Here is a 17,294-nt window from a genome sequence, read left to right as displayed (position 1 = left end):
AACCCAAAACTCCTTAACAGGAAACACTCTACATTTTCATGGTTCAAGGTGCCCTTAGTGTCTCAGTTTTTTCAAGGCCCACTCAGGCCAAAAGAAATAGCTAACATTTTGGTCTACTAAGTAGTTAGATCCAAACAATAAATTTTCATGTCCTAACAACTTAGTGTCTTTTGGGCACTCCATAACTTCTGAAACCTTAGAATTGTATTGGACACAGCCATCCTCATCTCTTGCTCCACGCTGATTTTCCCGTAGGTCTTGTTTTATCACAGCAAGGAGGAAAAAACACATCCAAAGGAACATATAGCTGGATTTAAGATGGAAACCAGCTCAAGGCAGTAGTTCCCATGATGTTCGACAGATGTCGCTGTGTTTCCCTCAAATTTTAAAAATATACAAAGTGTCCTGGTGAGTTTGCTGGTACACCCCAGGGAGCCTCAAAACACAGTTTGGGACATGTTTTATAAGGCCTTGCATTAACTGACCCCTGACCATTTCTTCAGCCTCATCTGCTACTGCTATTCTTGTTCACTACACTCCAGTTCTACTGGTCTTTTATTTTCCCAAACAAGCCAAGCTCCTCAATCTTTTTTCATGCTTTGCCTTCGTTTGGAGGACTTTTCAACTAGATAAGCCTTCTTTACTTCTTCGAGGTTATATCAGGGACCTGTTATTCTCTCACTAGTCTACAGGCGCCACAACAGCAGGAACCGTGTCTGTTTTCTATACCATCTTAACACTCAGTGTCTAGCAGAGTTCCAGGCACATAGTAGAAACTCAAGTGGTTTAAAAATATATATGTTTTTGGCCAGGCAAGGTGGCTCATGCCTGTAATCCTAGCACTTTGAGAGGCCAAGGCAGGTGGATCACCTGAGGTCAGGAGTTTGAGACCAGCGTGGTCAACATAGTGAAACCCCATCTCTACTAAAAATCCAAAGTATTAGCTGGGCATGGTGGTGTGCACCTATAATCCCAGCTACTCAGGAGGCTGAGGCAGGAAAATCACTTGAACCCAGGAGGCAGAGGTTACAGTGACCGGAGATCATGCCACTGCACTCCAGCTTGGGCAACAGAGCGAGACTCCATCTCAAAAAAACAAAACTAAACTAACTAACTAAATAAAAAGATATGTTTCTATTTGATATTCATTAATAAATTAATCTTCAAACACATAAGTAATCTAGTTGTGAAATACAAGAGAAATTCCTTTCTTGTTAGCAGTTTAGTTCATCATCTAAAAATTGATGGCATCTTAGAATGTGACTGCTAGCATACTTATAATGGCATTTCAATTAATTAATTAATTTTTTTAATGAGACGGGGTTTCTCCATGTTGGTCAGGCTGGTCTCGAACTCCCGACCTCAGGTGATCCACCCGCCTCTGCCTCCCAAAGTGCTGGGATTACAGGCATGAGCCACCATGCCCGACAATGGCATTTAAAAAAACAAATTAGAGGCCATATGCAGTGACTCATGCCTGTAATCCTAGCATTTTGAGAGGCCGAGGTGTGTGGATCACTTGAGGCCATGAGTTCAATACCAACCTGGCCAACATGGCAAAACCCCATCTCAACTAAAAATTAGCCAGACATGGTGGCATGTGCCTATAGTCCCAGCTACTCAGGAGGCTGAGACAGGAGAATCACTTGAGCCCAGGAAGTGGAGGTTGCAGTGGGCTAAGATCCTACGACTGCACTCTACCTGGGCAACACAGTGAGGCTCCTTCTCAAAAAAAAAACCTAGAGAAAAAATAGTCTTTTCAATGAATGGTACTAAGATAACTGGATGTCCATATGCAAAAGAATGAAGTTGTCCTTTCAGGCCCACTTCTTGCCTAAAAAAAAAAGAATGAAATTGTCCCACTACCTGACCATATTAAAAAATTAATGTAAAATGTTATAGACTTAAATGTAAGAGCTAAAACTATAAAACTCTTATAAGAGTAAATTTTTATAACCTTAGATTAGGCAGTAATTTCTTTGATATAACACTAAAAGCACAAGCAACAGAAGAAAAATTAGATGAACTTCATCAAAATTTAAAACTTTTTGGTTTCAAAGGACACCATTAAGAAAGCAAAAAGCCTATAAAATGGGAAAAATTTTTTGCAAATCATATATCGAATAAGGCACCTGTATTCAGCATATATAAAGAACTCTTACAACTGAATAAAAAGACAATCCAATTTAAAAATGGAGCAAAGATAAGAATTTCTCCAAAGAAGATGCAAGAAGCACATAAAAAAATGCCCAGCATCATTAGACATTAGGGAATGCAAATCAAAACCACCAAGAGATACCACTTCACAGCCATTAGGATGGCTAAAATTAAAAAGATAGACAATAAAAAGTGTTGACAAGGATGTAGAGAAAGTAAAATCCTCAAACATTGAGATTATACAATGTATGAATGAGATTATAAAATGGGCAGCCACTTTGGAAACAGTTTGAGAGCCCTCCAAAGTGTTAAACATAGAGTCACCATATGGCCCAGTAATTTTTTTTTTGAGACAGAGTCTCACTCTGTCACTTAGGCTAGAGTGCAGTGGCGCAATCTGAGCTCACTGCAACCTCTGCCATCCGGGTTGAAGCGATTCTCCTGCCTCAGCCTCCCAAGTAGCTGAGATTACAGGCACCCACCACTGTACCTGGCTAATTATTGTAGTTTTTAATAGAGACGAGGTTTCACCATGTTGGCCAGCCTGGTCTTGAACTTGTGACCTTGTGATCCACCCACCTCAGTCTCCCAAAGTGCTGGGATTACAGGCGTGAGCCACTGTGCCTGGCCATGACCCAGCAATTCTACTCGCAGGTATATACCCAAAAGAAATGAAAATATATGTTCACACAAAAGTTTGTACATGAATGTTTACGGCAGCATTATTCATAATAGCCAAAAAGTACAAACAACTGAAATGTCCATCAACTGATGAATAAAGGAAGTGATAGTGCTATGCAACAACATGATTTGACCATAAAAATAAATGAAGTAGTGATACATGCTACAAACTAGACAAACCTTCAAATCATTAGGCTAAGTCAGAGAAGCCAGTCACAAAGACCACATATTATAAAATTCCACTCATATAAAATGTCCAGAACAGGGAAATCTACAAAGATAGTAGATTAATGGTTGCCAGGGGCTGAGAGGAAGACAGAATGTAAAGTGACTGTTAATAGGTATGGGGTTTTCTCTTTCAGGGTGATAAAAAGGTTCAAAATTAGATAGTTGTGATGGTTGCAAAACTAAATATACTAAAAAAAAATGAAATGGTACACTTAAAAGGGCAAAACTCTTGGTCTGTGAATATCTCAATATACCTGTTATTTTAAAAATTTGAAAAATCATGTCTCTATCATCTGCAGAATAAAGTTCTGACTGTAAGATTGTCTATAAGGCTCCTAAGATCTGACACTTCCTACCACTCCTTCTTTATTCCCTCCAATCCCAGAGGCTCCAACAAACTACCTGGGGTTTCTTCTGCTTCACTCATGCACTGCAGCTTTGTACATTTGGTTCCCTCTGCTTTGAGTGACCTTCCTTTATCTGCCTAGTAAATGCCCACTTGTCCCTTAAGATCCAACTCATTGCACACTGTGCTGGTGGCCCTCTTTTGTGCTCACCTGACATCCTGTGCATATGCCATTGTAGCATGCCTGGAATTGTTTCATAAATGTCAGCTTCCTTGCTGTGCTCCCACAGGACTGACTTTCTTCAAGGCAGCAACTATGTTTATCTTTGCATTCCCAACACACAGCAGAGGTGCTCAATAAATGAAATAAAGGAATTAATGGATTGAATCTATAAATTCTTCATGCTTGTATTTGTTTTATGATCTCTCTCTGACTCTTATTCATGTCTCTTAACATACAGTTTTTATATGTGACATTTTTCATGTCTGTATGATTAGCCTGTTCTAAAATCTACAGCTTTTGGCTAGGTGTAGTGGCTCATGCCTGTAATTCCAGTATTTGGGAGGCTGAGGCAGGAGGATCCATTGAGCCCAGAAATTCAAGACTAGACTAGGGAACACAGAGAGACTCCATCTCTACAAAAAATACAAAAATTAGCTGGGCACGGTAGCACACACCTGTAGTCCCAGCTACTCAGGAGGCTGAGCCTGCAGTGAGCCGTGATCACGCCACTGCACTGCAGCATGGGTAATAGTGAGACCCTGTCTCAAATAAACAAATATTTTTAAAAATAAAAACAAAAATAAAATATACTGGGTTTTTGTTTTTTGAGAAAGTCTTGCTCTGTCACCCAGGCAGGAGTGCAGTGACTCGATCTCAGCTCTCCACAGCCTCGACATCCTGGGTTCAAACCATCCTTCTGCCTCAGCCCCTCAAGTAGCTGGGATTACAGGTGTGCACCACAATACCCAGCTAATTTTTGTATTTTTTGTGAAGATGGGCAACATGATGATGTTGCCCAGGCTGGTCTCGAACTCCTGAGCTCAAGCAATTCCCCCACCTTGGCCTCCCAAAGTGCTAGGATAACAGGCATGAGCCATCATGCCCAGTCAAAATCTACTGCTTTTGTAATAAAGTAATTTAAACACAGGAGTGTTTAATAAATTACTAGCAAGTTTCTTTTCTCAGGTGATGTTTTATATGGTTTGTATAATTTAGGTAACCAGTTGCTATTTACTATCACAATTGAATTACTATTAGTTAATATTGTGATTGAAGTTTTATAAATAACTGGTGAGTGAATCTGATAAATTGTATCTGAGTTAATAAGTTGAAGCTGGTATGTATTTACACCATTGAAGTTGGTAATTATAGAGTTTGAGACCACTTTGAACTACATTTCACTAATTATTGCATTTCAATACTGCTACCTCTTCATTACCACTTCATGTGACACAGATTACTGATAAATTCCTTTACTATGAGGTCATTCTCCTAAATTAGAAAGAACCAGAGATGAGACACGTAAAACCCAAAGTGAGTTTGTGGATCAGAGTGAGTCACAGAGATCGGACTCCAAAAAACACCTCCCACTGTGTCTATTTTCTAGTTCTAAATTCAAACTTGGATTTAGAATATATGACTTGACTCCTCAACAGTCTTTTAGCTCAGGCGTGGGTTAGGAAGTATACGTCAGAGTGAAGACGGCATGTATGTAGAAAGGTACATTTTGAAGTGGTAGACAAATGCTTACATTTTTCTTTGTCAGGAAGTGGCTGTGGGAGCTGAGAATGTGATGTCTGCTGACAGGGAGTAGGGCTGACACAGTTGTCTCCATAAGCTTCCAGATTCAGTTTTAGATAGTTCTTTCAAACTTTTACATGCCACAGAATCTCCAGCTACACTGTTTCTCAGGTGTGGTGGCTCACGCCTATAATTCCAACACTTTAGCATGCCAAGCAGGGAGGATTGCTTGAGCCCAGGAGTTGAGGCCAGCCTGGTCAACATAGTAAGACCCCCATCTCTGTAAGTAAGTAATAAATAAAAAGATACATAATAAAAATAGATTGTTTTGTGGGGAAATATATTATGTAAATTAAGGGATGATCACCTTTCCAATTTTTTTTGTTTCATCTTTAATTTTTTTTCCAATTTTTTTTAAGAATCTTGAGTAAACAAATTTTAGCTAAGCTTTCAGAATCAATAAGGATTGGGACGGCTTCAAGACTATTGCCTATGAGTTGATTAAATCAGTGCTTTCATTGTTACTCTGCACTGGGGGTAATCATAGCTCCAGGGTTCCTATTTGTTTGCTGGACAAGGGCTTTACATGCATTCTCTCTCTTGGTCCTCCCCATAATCCTGACAGGGAGGAGGCCATATAATCCCTATTTCACACGTGATTTGGAAACCAAGCCTTACAGCAGCTAAATCAATGGCCTGAGATTGCACCACTACTAGTGTCTGAGCTGAGATTACATTCAGCGGTTACTCTCACTAAGTTCTTAATAGTTGTTACAGCCATCCACAGTGTGGTCTAGTTAAACGGATATAGCTTAGATGTTTACAGCACAAAAGCATCTAGTACCAGACTGTGTCTTTCTGTCACATCTGTTAACCATTTGTTTGAGCTTGAAATTCCTCAGGACAGTTGCGGTGTGGTAGGCAGAATAATGCATCCCCTCCTCACCAAGATGTTCTGTCCTAAGCTCCAAAGTCTTTGAATGTTATCTTTTATGACAAAAGGGACTTTGCAGATGTGATTAAGTTAAGGCTCTTGAGAGGGGGGATTATCCTAAACCAACAAGTAGGGTCCAAAATAACCATAATGGTCCTTATAAGTGAAAGATGGAGGCAGGAAAGACAGAGTCAGAGGAAATGTGGTGACTGAAGCAAAGGTCAGAGTGATGCAATTGCTGCCTGGGGCCACAGACCAAAGATTATGGGCAGCCTCTAGAAGTTGGAAAGGCAAAGAGAGTCTCCCTCTACAGTCTCCAAAAGCAATGAAGTCTTGCTGACATTTTGACTTTAGCCCCCCATCAGGCTTATTTCTGCCAGTTGCAGTGGCTCATGCCTGTAATCCCAACTATTCCGGAGGCTGAGGCAGGAGGATCACTTGAGGCCAGGAATTTGAGGCTGCAGTGAGCTCTGATCACACTCTGCACTCCAGCAGCCTAGGTGGGCAACAGAATCAGCGACTATCTCTTTTTAAAAAAACAGACTTATTTCTCTGACCCTGTAAGACAAGAAATTATAAATTTGTGGGTTTTGTTTTCTGTTTTTTGTTTTTTGAGACAGAGTTCCGCACTGTCGCCCAGGTTGGAGGCCAGTGGCACAACCTCAGCTAACTGCAACCTCTGACTCTGACTCTGATTCATGGGTTCAAGTGATTCTCTTGCCTCAGCCTCCCCAGTAGCTGGGATTACAGGCAACTGCCACAATGCCCAGCTAATTTTTTTGTATTTTTAGTAGAGATGGGGTTTCTCCATGTTGGCCAGGCTGGTGTCAAAACCTCCTGAACTCAGGTGATCCACCCGGCTTGGCTTCCCAAAGAGCTGGAATTACAGGTGTGAGCCATCATGCCCAGCAAATTTGTGTTGTTTTAAGCAAGTAATTTTGTGGTAATTTGTTATAGCAATAATCGAACACTAATACATATGGTGTCTGGCACTCAGATCCCTCCATTACACAGGGACCAAAATTCACGCAGCAATGATTGGCAATGCTGCACCTTTACCAAGTGGTGGTAAGTTCTGGTTATTACTCACAGGGGTGAAGACAGAAAGCTGCTACTGGCCCTGAGGTTCTTAGCACCATCCTCACAAGGGCATGTAGAAAGGCCTCGAAATCTTCAGAAGCTTCCTTTTTTTTCTCTTTATACCACTAAGGCATCTTAAATTTATTATTTCAGCATCTGTTAAGCACCACTGTTGTTTAATATGTACAGGTTCCAGAAATTCAAAGATAACTAGGACTCAGATCCTTAAGGAGCTTACAGCTCAGCAGGGTGGCAGAAGACATAAATTATTACAATGTAACAAAATATGTGCAAGACAAAAATATCTTCAGGAAAAGAATCCTAGAGCATGAGAATTACAATCTCTGTCTGGGGAAGGTATGAGGGAATGGGAGGCTTGGAAAGGGGTTGATGTCCGAGCTAGGGGCTAACATGTTTGGAATCCCCAGCTTTGGTGGGAGAGGGTCTGACAACCACTCTAGGTCCCAGTGTCATCAGACCTGGTTTCTGCTGGGGCTGGTGCAAAACTTTGAGGTCGGGAAGGGAAGGAGACCCCAAGATGAAGTGGACAGTGATTTGCTAATAATACCTACACATAGCAGATAATCAGAACTCTGGAGATCCATTCTCCATAACTTCTTGGAAGTTCAACAGATAAAGAAAGTGAAAGGTTTCATGAATTATAATGTGCCAGCTAGACATGAAGTTTTATTCACTTGCTTGGGATTCATGCTTAGACAATGGGAAATTCCTTTTCAATTTTTGTCTCTAAGTGAAGTCTATCTTCCAATTAAGAAAACAAACCCAAGATATAAGATAGAAAAGTAGGTCTATGTTTCAATGCCTAACATGTTCCATTTAAAATACAGTAAATTTTGGCTGAAAGAAGTTATCACACAATCTAGGGCAAACACCATCTCATGATTCTCCATGCCTAACCTTAATCCTGAGACCACCACAAACACACCATTTCCTACTGAACACTGATATACTCAGAAACTGAAATCTAAAGCTGAAAAGGGCCTTAACGATAATTTAATAACAGTTTCTTTTACAGACGAACCCTGAAGCATGGAGGAGTTAAGATTTAAAAAAAAGTTAGAGAAGCTGCCTTGGCGCAGTTTAATGGGCTTTACTAGAAGAGGCTGTGTCGACTTACTTGTCTGTCATAGCTGGAGCTTCATGAAATGACTAAGAGAGTACAATCTATTTCCTATGAAGTCTAAAATGTAAAAGAGTATTACTAAGGAATGCTACCACCTAATTTTTTTTAATCATCATTATTATTTCAACTAGAGTTTCAAAAAGTGATTTTCCAACACTGCGTATCATTTTGTTTTTGCTAGGTAAGTACTATCAACTGGGGCAATCCTTGTAGTGTTTATTCTCATTTAACTCTGAACAACTGGGGATTTTCCAAAAAGGCTCAAAATGTCGAAATCCAGCCTCTTTCGGGGAAACCACAGGTAAATAAGGAAAGACACCTTCGCAGGAGTTCCCCTCACACGCACTCACCCTGGCGCAGGGCCCCACGGAGGCGGTGGAAACGCCCCTCTGGGAGTCCAGCATGTTCTCCCGCCGGCTGACGGGTGGTGCCTGGGGGCTAAAGGCGGCTCTGCCAGACCCCCGGACTCCGCTACCGCCGCGTCGCTCCCCGGGCCTGCAGGACTCGCGCTCTGGGGTCACGTCGAGGACGCGGGCAGCTGGGGGGCCGGGACCGCAAGGCAGAAGGGCCTGCCTGGGAGCTGGCGGCGCCGGCGGGGTACCGGGCGTGCCCACGTGACTGCCCCGCCCGCCGCCTGCGGCCCGCCGAACCCTGCCGCCTCCCTCGGGCTGCAGCTCCCGGCGTGCCCCGCACTCGCCGCTGCCCACCAGCCTGCCCCTCCTTCTCTTCCCAGTGCTACAGAGCCGGAGCCCGAGCTGCCGCCGCAGCCACAGCCGAGGGCACTATGGTAAGAGGGGCGCGCCGGCCGAGAGGCTGCGGCGTGGCGAAAAAAGCCCCCCGCACGGCCCGGGGAGTGAGGCCGCCATTTTAACCTGATTTTGGCCTCCAAGGTGGGCGCATCTGCGCTGCGGCCCCGCTGCTCTCCAGCCTATCGGCCTGCCCTCCCGCCGTGAGGCCGGGCCCCGCTGCTCTTTGGATTTTGCCGGGCGGGAGGGCTCGGGCGCCGGCGCGGGTTGAGGGTAAAGACAGAGCTGCCGGAGGCGCGAGAGGGTCTTCAGACTGCAGCCGCTCGCGCCGCCTTTGGCTTTCGCTTCCTAATTTTATTTAACACGCGGGGCTTTAAAATTGGTATGTGCTGCGAAGGTTGTGTGGGTCGGGGTCTGGACGGCCTGTAATGAAACCCTTACGGGGAGATTAAGGAAGAGGGAAAACACTTTTCTTAAAATGCTTTCTCGCGGTAAAAGCTTTTACACTCGACCCGTTAGTTTTGGAGTGTCTGCATGTGAGCTGTGGGGCCGTGGGCGGTTTGGAGTTTATACTTGATTCTCTTTCCTTATGAGGAAACGTTAGTGGCTAGGATGACTTTAAAGAAAAAAATAGTAGAAGCATTAACTGAAATCCAAAAGTGTTTTTTTAAGGCCAGCCGAGTTGACACAATACAGAAGGTATTTTTGCTGCGGCTCCTGAAGCTCTGACATCACCCAGTGAAATAGGAAACATTTCAGGGATGGGACAACTTGTATTTGTCCCTTTCGCTTCCGCGTCCAAACCCCTTTAAGAAGGATGAATGGGCAGGATGAGTTAGATTCCTTCGCTGTATCGTCTACTGATTCTTAAAATGTGACAAAAAATCTGATTGGACGACTTACATGGTACGGTGCAATTTTTGATGTCCAGACTAAAGTGAGTCTTCTCTAGGAAAACAGTAATTTTGGTTAAAACCAAAATACATGTTCTGAATTAGTGTTCTGTGTTTATTTTCAGGCTTCTGGAGTTACAGTGAATGATGAAGTCATCAAAGTTTTTAATGATATGAAAGTAAGGAAATCTTCTACGCAAGAGGAGATCAAAAAGAGAAAGAAAGCAGTTCTCTTCTGTTTAAGCGATGACAAAAGACAAATAATTGTAGAGGAAGCAAAGCAGATCTTGGTGGGTGACATTGGTGATACTGTAGAGGACCCCTACACATCTTTTGTGAAGTTGCTACCTCTGAATGATTGCCGATATGCTTTGTACGATGCCACATACGAAACAAAAGAGTCTAAGAAAGAAGACCTAGTATTTATATTCTGGTGTGTAAAAACAAAAGAAAAAAGTACTTTTAAAATGCAAGGATTGTTGTTATCATAGTCGGTTATACCTTTGTTTTTCTTATAAGTGGGATTAAACAATTTTTTTTTTCTGTAGGGCTCCTGAAAGTGCACCTTTAAAAAGCAAGATGATTTACGCTAGCTCTAAAGATGCCATTAAAAAGAAATTTACAGGTACAAACTTGAATATTTTGTGCAGAGAAATTACTCTTTATTAATTATAATAAAGTAATAGGATAATGTTTTTTCTTTTAGGTATTAAACATGAGTGGCAAGTAAATGGCTTGGACGATATTAAGGACCGTTCGACACTTGGAGAGAAATTGGGAGGCAATGTAGTAGTTTCACTTGAAGGAAAACCATTGTAAAATGACAGTCAAGTGCCATCTGGATCTTAAGGAGCTTCCATTTCTCTAGCTCAGACCATTGGAATAGTATTAGGTTTCGGTTTTTTTTTTTTTTTCCCTTTTTCCACTGGGCCCTTCCAACATAATGAAGGAAGTATCATTTATTTAAGCAGCCTATCAGTGATTGCCATTAGACTGTTTAATACTGTTACTTTTACGTAGAACCCAAGGAATGCCTTCCTGTCATATTTTAGCCAAAACAACTGGTTATATGCCTCCCTTGCAGCAGACACTACAATGAATGTGATCATCAATGTGAATAGCTTAGAATACTACAAAGGATAAGCTAACTGAATGCCTTGAAAGTGTTATCCACTGGTCAGATGGTCAACTTTTTTCAGTATTATTTGTAGTTGCACTTGTTTGCAGTTCTGTGAGGCTTGTGCATTCATACACCTCACCTGCCTTGGCAAGCCTATTTTTGTGACATGGCAGCACGGATATAACACTATGCATTAAAAGCACTTTTTGTAACAAGTTTAATACCCTAAAAGGAATGCCAATTAAGTTTTGTTGACTGTGTCATCAACTTATCCTAGTACCTCAGTGTTCATTCCTGTTATCTGCATATCTTCTTAAATAGCTGTTATTAATGCCTATTTGTTTTCCATTGAGTGTACACTACTGAATAAGTGTAGGAGTTCTATGTTTACCATGTGAGTCCTGCAACACTAAAGATATTTTGATTATCAGTCATGATGGCAATTTCTGTATAAAAGAGCCTTAAATGGAACATTGTTTTGAGATCAAACTCCCCACCCTCACAAAAATGGCCACGTTGCAATAAAAATTGTGGCATATTACAGAACGTTGCCTTGTTTTCCTTGGAAATTTTGCAAAATGTTATGTGAAACAACTTCTAGGGTAAGAACAGCTATTAATCTCTGCACTGGTCATTTGAGAATTTTTTTGTATAACATTCATGTGTGATATTTTCCAGATTTGTTGGATTTATTTGGTTTAAAAAATATTCTGTCTTAAAGCCAACTAATATAAAATACCATTGTTAAAGAATGGTACTTTTATAAACATTAGTGTATTTATTTCCTTATGTGTTAATATGAAGATCAGAAATTATTTTTTTCACTTTGGCATAAATACTTTTCAATATCTGATTTCTCTGGATAAATTAGCATAGTTATTTTTTATTTACATTTACATTTATAAGTAGTTGTATAGTAGCAGGAAGCTCTCATTGCTTATTTGGTCAAAATGAAAATATTTGTAAAATGTCCTTCCACATTTAATATTTCTGATGTTTTGGAACAGTCATTTCACCTATTTCTGAATATATTTTGCAAATTGAATTGGAATAGGAATTGATAAAGCAGTCTTAAATATTAGTAGTGGGATTTGGCTGTGGTCAAGGCTGTGCTCCTTATAGAGAATTTGATCTGTTCCGTGTGAGCGGTTTGCTGTTAGCCAGGGCTATTTATGGCAAACACATGCTTTTGTATCTTGTCATAGTTATCCACAAATGGCAAAACTGGACTTGATTCTACTGGTATGCAAAACAGGCATGCTAGTAAGCAGTCAGTCATGGCTCAGAAACCCATAGCTCTGAGGAATGCTTTTATCAGAAAACAGGAAAGAAAATATCCCTTAAAAAATTTTTTTTAATGTGTGGAAATAATTTGAGAATGATTAGGTTTTTTTCCATATTTTTGAAAGGTTTTTCAGACATGAACATTAAAAATAGGGTTTAAATGTCTAGGCGTCCACTTAAAATTATATGAATGGTTTGGGATCTTTTTGCACTGAGCAATTTTATTTCAGGCTTCCAGCTGCCCCTGTGAGTTTTCCTGGACATTTCGACGGTTTTTGTGGTAAGGCCAAACTCTAATAAGCAAAAAGAATAATGACATATACTAAACAATATGCGTAACCGATACTTGCACCATGGAATTTTTCATTTATTTCCTCATACTTTTAAAAAGTAAGGGACTATAAATCAGTTATGTAGTATCTTTTGTTTCTATAGCTGATTCCTTGACTTTCTTGTATGCCTCACTAGTAATTTCAGAGATTAAATATTGCTTTAAACTGTGATACTTTGATTTGCTAGATTGACAAAACTGATATTAATAGAGTTAATTTCATCTTTGAAATATATCTTTGTGCATAGAGCCAAAAAAAGATAAAATTAATAGTTCACTTGTTATTTGAGATTAATTTGGCATTTGAAATGATTATTTTCTTTTAGAATCATTTATAATGAATCAGTGTTCCAGTTAGCTTTAAAAGGTATACGGTGCTAATTAGTAAAATATTGAAGGCAATATTTTACTGCTAGCTTGCAAAGTTACGAGTTTAAAAAATAAAATATATGAAAATATTTAAAGCTGTTGAGATGTGTTTACTTATACTGCAGAACATTAAAAGTTTAAAAACTGGTATTTCAGATCAAAAAGGCATTATTATCTTCAGTTTTTTAGGATTTTAGTTAATACTTTGTCATTTATTGATACCAATTTTCCTTGAAAACTGAGTATTATAGCAATTAATTTTAGCATTTTCAGACAAATGGGAACAGTTGGCATGTGGCCCAAACTGGCTTTCAGCTGTCATTTTCCATCATTATCTAAAATAGTGTGGCCAGCATTGTGTATTGAAATGTGCCTTCTTCGTAGATTGGAAAAGAAGGCTCTTACTGGGTTTGAGTTTCTCTGATACAGAACATTTGTAGCAGCTAATCTATGGAATCTGACAAATAAACTTTGGGAGGAAGTTCTTTTAAAATTATTTTCTTCATAAGGAATAATCTCAACAATGGTAAATCATCGAGAGGTTGAGAACACTTCATTAGGTTTGCCACTCAAAAAACAACCTCATTCTGCTCTTCATAGGTCTGTTTTTGCTTGCAAATTTAATAGTAAGAGATGCAAAACAACATGAATGTTCATTTTTCTATGAATAGTATTAAAGCTACTAAGGATTTGCAGGCAGGTGCCAGTGAATGTTGCCTTTTTTTTTGTTGGTTGGTTTTGTTTGTTTGTTTGTTTGGACAGGGTCTCACCCTATTGCCCAGGCTGGAATTCAGCTCACTTCAACCTCAACCTCCCCAGCTCAGATGATTCTACCACCTCAGCCTCCCAAGTAGCTGAGACTATAGAGGTGTACCACCATGCCTAATTATTTTCTTTTACTTTGTTTTATTTTTGTGTCTGTTTTGTAGAGACTCAGTTTTGCCATGTTGCCCAGGCTGATCTCCAACTCCTGGGCTCAAGCTCTGCTCCCACCTCAGCCTCTCAAAAGTGCTAGGATTGCATGTGTGAGCCACCGCACTCTGCCCAAATACTGCTTTTGAAGATAGCATGAGTTTATTGATGTTCTCTGTCTCCTCTCAGCCCATAAAGAAGTCTGCGGTTTCTCTTCTGCTCTGGAGCATCCAACTAATTGCTTTATTTCCATGTAGAATTGGAAGAATCATCCCTCCACTTAAATTTCCTATCATAGTGCAGTTGGGCAAATTAAATCTCTGAGCCTCAGTTTCTTTTTTCTTTTTTTTTTTTTTGAGAGTCTTGCTCTGTTGCCAGGCACCAGGGTGGAATGCAGTGGCACAATCTCGGCTCACTGCAACCTCCACCTCCTGGGTTCAAGCAATTCTGCCTCAACCTCCCAAGTAGCTGGGACTACAGGCACATGCCATCACACCCAGCTAATTTTTGTATTTTTAGTAGAGACGGAGTTTCACCATGTTGGCCAGGATGGTCTCGATCTCGACCTGGTGATCCGCCCGCCTCGGCCTCCCAAAGTGCTGGGATTACAGGCTTGAGCCACCGCGCCCGGCCTGAGCCTCAGTTTCTTAACCCGTCGTATGGGAATGATAATATCTGTCTACCATATATTTCCTGAGCACTAAATATGGAAATGGTTTTTGAAAACAGGAAAATGCTATGTAAATACAATCTGCTTAAACTACTCATTCCTAATAACTGTATATAAGTAGATAAATGTTTTTGTTAAAAGTAAGATGTATTATAAACCATTGAACCTCTATTTTTGTAACTTCCGTGTGTGTGTGTGTGTGTGTGTGTGTGTGTGTGTATTTTAGACAGGGTCTCACTGTTGCCCAGGCTAGAGTGCAGTGGCACAATCATAGCTCACTATAACCCTGAACTCCTGGGCTCAGATGACCTCCCATCTCAACCCTGCTGGGATTATAGACATGCACCACCATGCCCAGCTAATTTTTTTTTTTTTTTTTTTTTTTTTTGAGACAGAGTCTCACTGTTATCACACAGGCTGGAGTACAGTGTCGTGATCTCAGCTCACCGCAACCTCCGCCTCCTGGGTTCAAGCAATTCTGCCTTAGCCTCCTAGATAGCTGGGACTAGAGGCACATGCTACCACACCTAATTTTTGTATTTTTAGTAGAGATGGGGTTTCACCATGTTGGCCAGGCTGGTCTCAAACTCTTGACTTCAGGTGATCTGCCTGCCTCAGCTTCTCAAAGTACTGAGCCACCACACCTGGCCTGCGCAGCTAATTTTTAAAAAAAATTTTGGCAAGACGGGGCCTGATGATGTTGCCTAGGCTAGTCTTGAATTTCTGGCCTTAAGCAATCCTCCCATCTCAGCCTCCCAAAGCACTGGGATTATAGGTGTGAGCCACTGGGCTGAGCCTATTTAGTATATATAGAGATGGGGTTTTACTATGTTGGCCAGGCTGGTCTTGAACTCCGGACTCAGGAGATACGGCCACCTCCACCTCTTAAAGTGCTGGGATAACAGGCATGAGCCACTGGGCCAGCCCTATTTAGTCTATTTTTAAAGCAGCATCTTTCAAGAATATTTGAAAAACAGTCTTACGAGTTTTTGTTTTCTAAAAAAGCTCACGCTCATAAAAATCTAAAAAGTTTTACATCTCAAAAGACGCTCTGAAATATTTAAGTACCGTCAACTTATGGAATCTGTGGGAAACAAGGATTGTTTAGACACATTTACAGAAAGCTGGTGTCTCTTACTTTTTTTCCAGAAACTTGGATATCTCCCTCCCCTACACATCTTTTTAAGAAGAGATAGTACTTTATGTTACAGCATCTAAGTCCTAGGATTTTGGCATTAGATTGCCTGTTTTTTTACATAGAGCCTTTTAACACATAGTAAATGGTGTTAGACAAATCATATAACCTCTTGGAAGCTTACATCTATAAAATGCAGATAATTTTACTCCATCTCAGGATTGTGAAGATAACTGAAAGTACTTGGAATAGTTCCTAGCACATAATAAGTGCTCAGTAGGATAATCCTAAGATTTATAATCCAAACCAGAACACTTTTTGAGAATGAAAGGGAGAGCTATTAATTATGCGAAGACAACAGGCTTGAGATAGGCCAATCTCAAGCAAACCAAGAGGTGTGGTTCAGAAGTATAGGCTAGTATTAAAATGTAATACTCAAATAGAATGAACTGGCTGGGCACAGTGGCTCACACTTGTAATCGCAGCACTTTGGGAGGCCGAGGCAGTGGATCACGAGATCAGGAGTTCAAGACCAGCCTGGCCAACATGGTGAAACCCCATTTCTACTAAAATTAGAAAAATTAGCTGGGCATGGTGCCAGGCACCTGTAATACCAGATACTCGGGAGGCTGAGGCAGAGAATTGCTTGAATCTGGGTGGCGGAGGTTGCAGTGAGTGGAGATCGTGCCACTGCACTCCAGCCTGGGCAACAGAGCAAGACTGTGTCTCAGAAAAATAGAATGAACTATAAAGACTCAAGATCATTTAATTATATAAAGGATTAGCATACTGACTTGAGGATCTCATGAAGTATATGAGTATTAAGTAAACCTCGGAAAGATTAAATTTGACTTTTTAAGCCTTTTTAATAGCTTTCCTTTTGACTTTCATACTTGTAAACTGTCAGATACTACGTTTTGCTACTATTAGTATGTTTTATCTATAGCAGCTTCTGCTAATTGTTGCTTTTCATCTCATGGATTTGGAAAACCAGGTTTGTTATAATTGTGTATAAGCAAATAAATAGACCCAGAGTGAAAGCTTGAGAGAAAAATGGCTGAACACATGAACCTTATTTTTCTGGGCTGTTTAAATAATTTTGTAGTGTACTTTCTGGGTTTGGGATTTTTATTTATTTATTTATTTTAAAAAGACAGCTGAACTGTAAATAAAAGAGGCATTACTGTATCCCGGGGAGGCATCTGCAGTATTAGTAGTATTTAAAGAAATCATACCTCCGTTGACTGTACCTGTATCATTAAAGGCCCACAAAGAAATTTAGAAATTTTTTCCCTTTTTTTTTTTGAGATGGGAATCGCTGTGTTACCCAGGCTGGAGTGCAGTGGTGTGATCTCAGCTCACTGTAACCTCCACCTTCCAGGTTCAAGTGATTCTCCTCCCTCAGCCTCCTGAGTAGCTGGGATTACAGGATCCCGCCACTGCACCCAGATAATTTTTTTTCTTTTTCTCTTGTTGCCCAGGCTGGAGTGCAATGGCGCAATCTCGGCTCATTGCAACCT

At 40.6% G+C, this 17,294-nt stretch overlaps 2 protein-coding genes across 2 annotated transcripts in view; one reads left to right on the top strand and one right to left on the bottom strand.

The window, feature by feature from the left end:
• Positions 1–8,934, bottom strand: part of SRP54 (signal recognition particle 54) — a 291,642-nt gene extending 282,708 nt beyond the window's left edge. The window contains exon 1 of the mRNA XM_078334776.1: positions 8,665–8,934. The gene's annotated coding sequence lies outside the window, so the exon portion shown is untranslated. The remainder of the gene's footprint in view (positions 1–8,664) is intronic.
• A 111-nt stretch (positions 8,935–9,045) lies between these two features.
• Positions 9,046–13,146, top strand: CFL2 (cofilin 2). Its single transcript, XM_002753811.6, has 4 exons — positions 9,046–9,101; positions 10,079–10,386; positions 10,502–10,578; positions 10,660–13,146. The coding sequence occupies exons 1-4, from the start codon at positions 9,099–9,101 to the stop codon at positions 10,770–10,772; spliced, it is 501 nt and encodes a 166-aa protein (XP_002753857.1). The 5' UTR covers positions 9,046–9,098; the 3' UTR covers positions 10,773–13,146.
• The last annotated feature ends 4,148 nt before the right edge of the window (positions 13,147–17,294 follow it).

The sequence above is a fragment of the Callithrix jacchus genome, chromosome 8 (assembly GCF_049354715.1).
Source record: "Callithrix jacchus isolate 240 chromosome 8, calJac240_pri, whole genome shotgun sequence".
NCBI classification, from domain to species: Eukaryota; Metazoa; Chordata; class Mammalia; order Primates; family Cebidae; genus Callithrix; species Callithrix jacchus.
The sequence above is the reverse complement of the archived record's forward strand: the minus strand, read 5'-3'. Positions and strand labels throughout refer to the sequence as shown.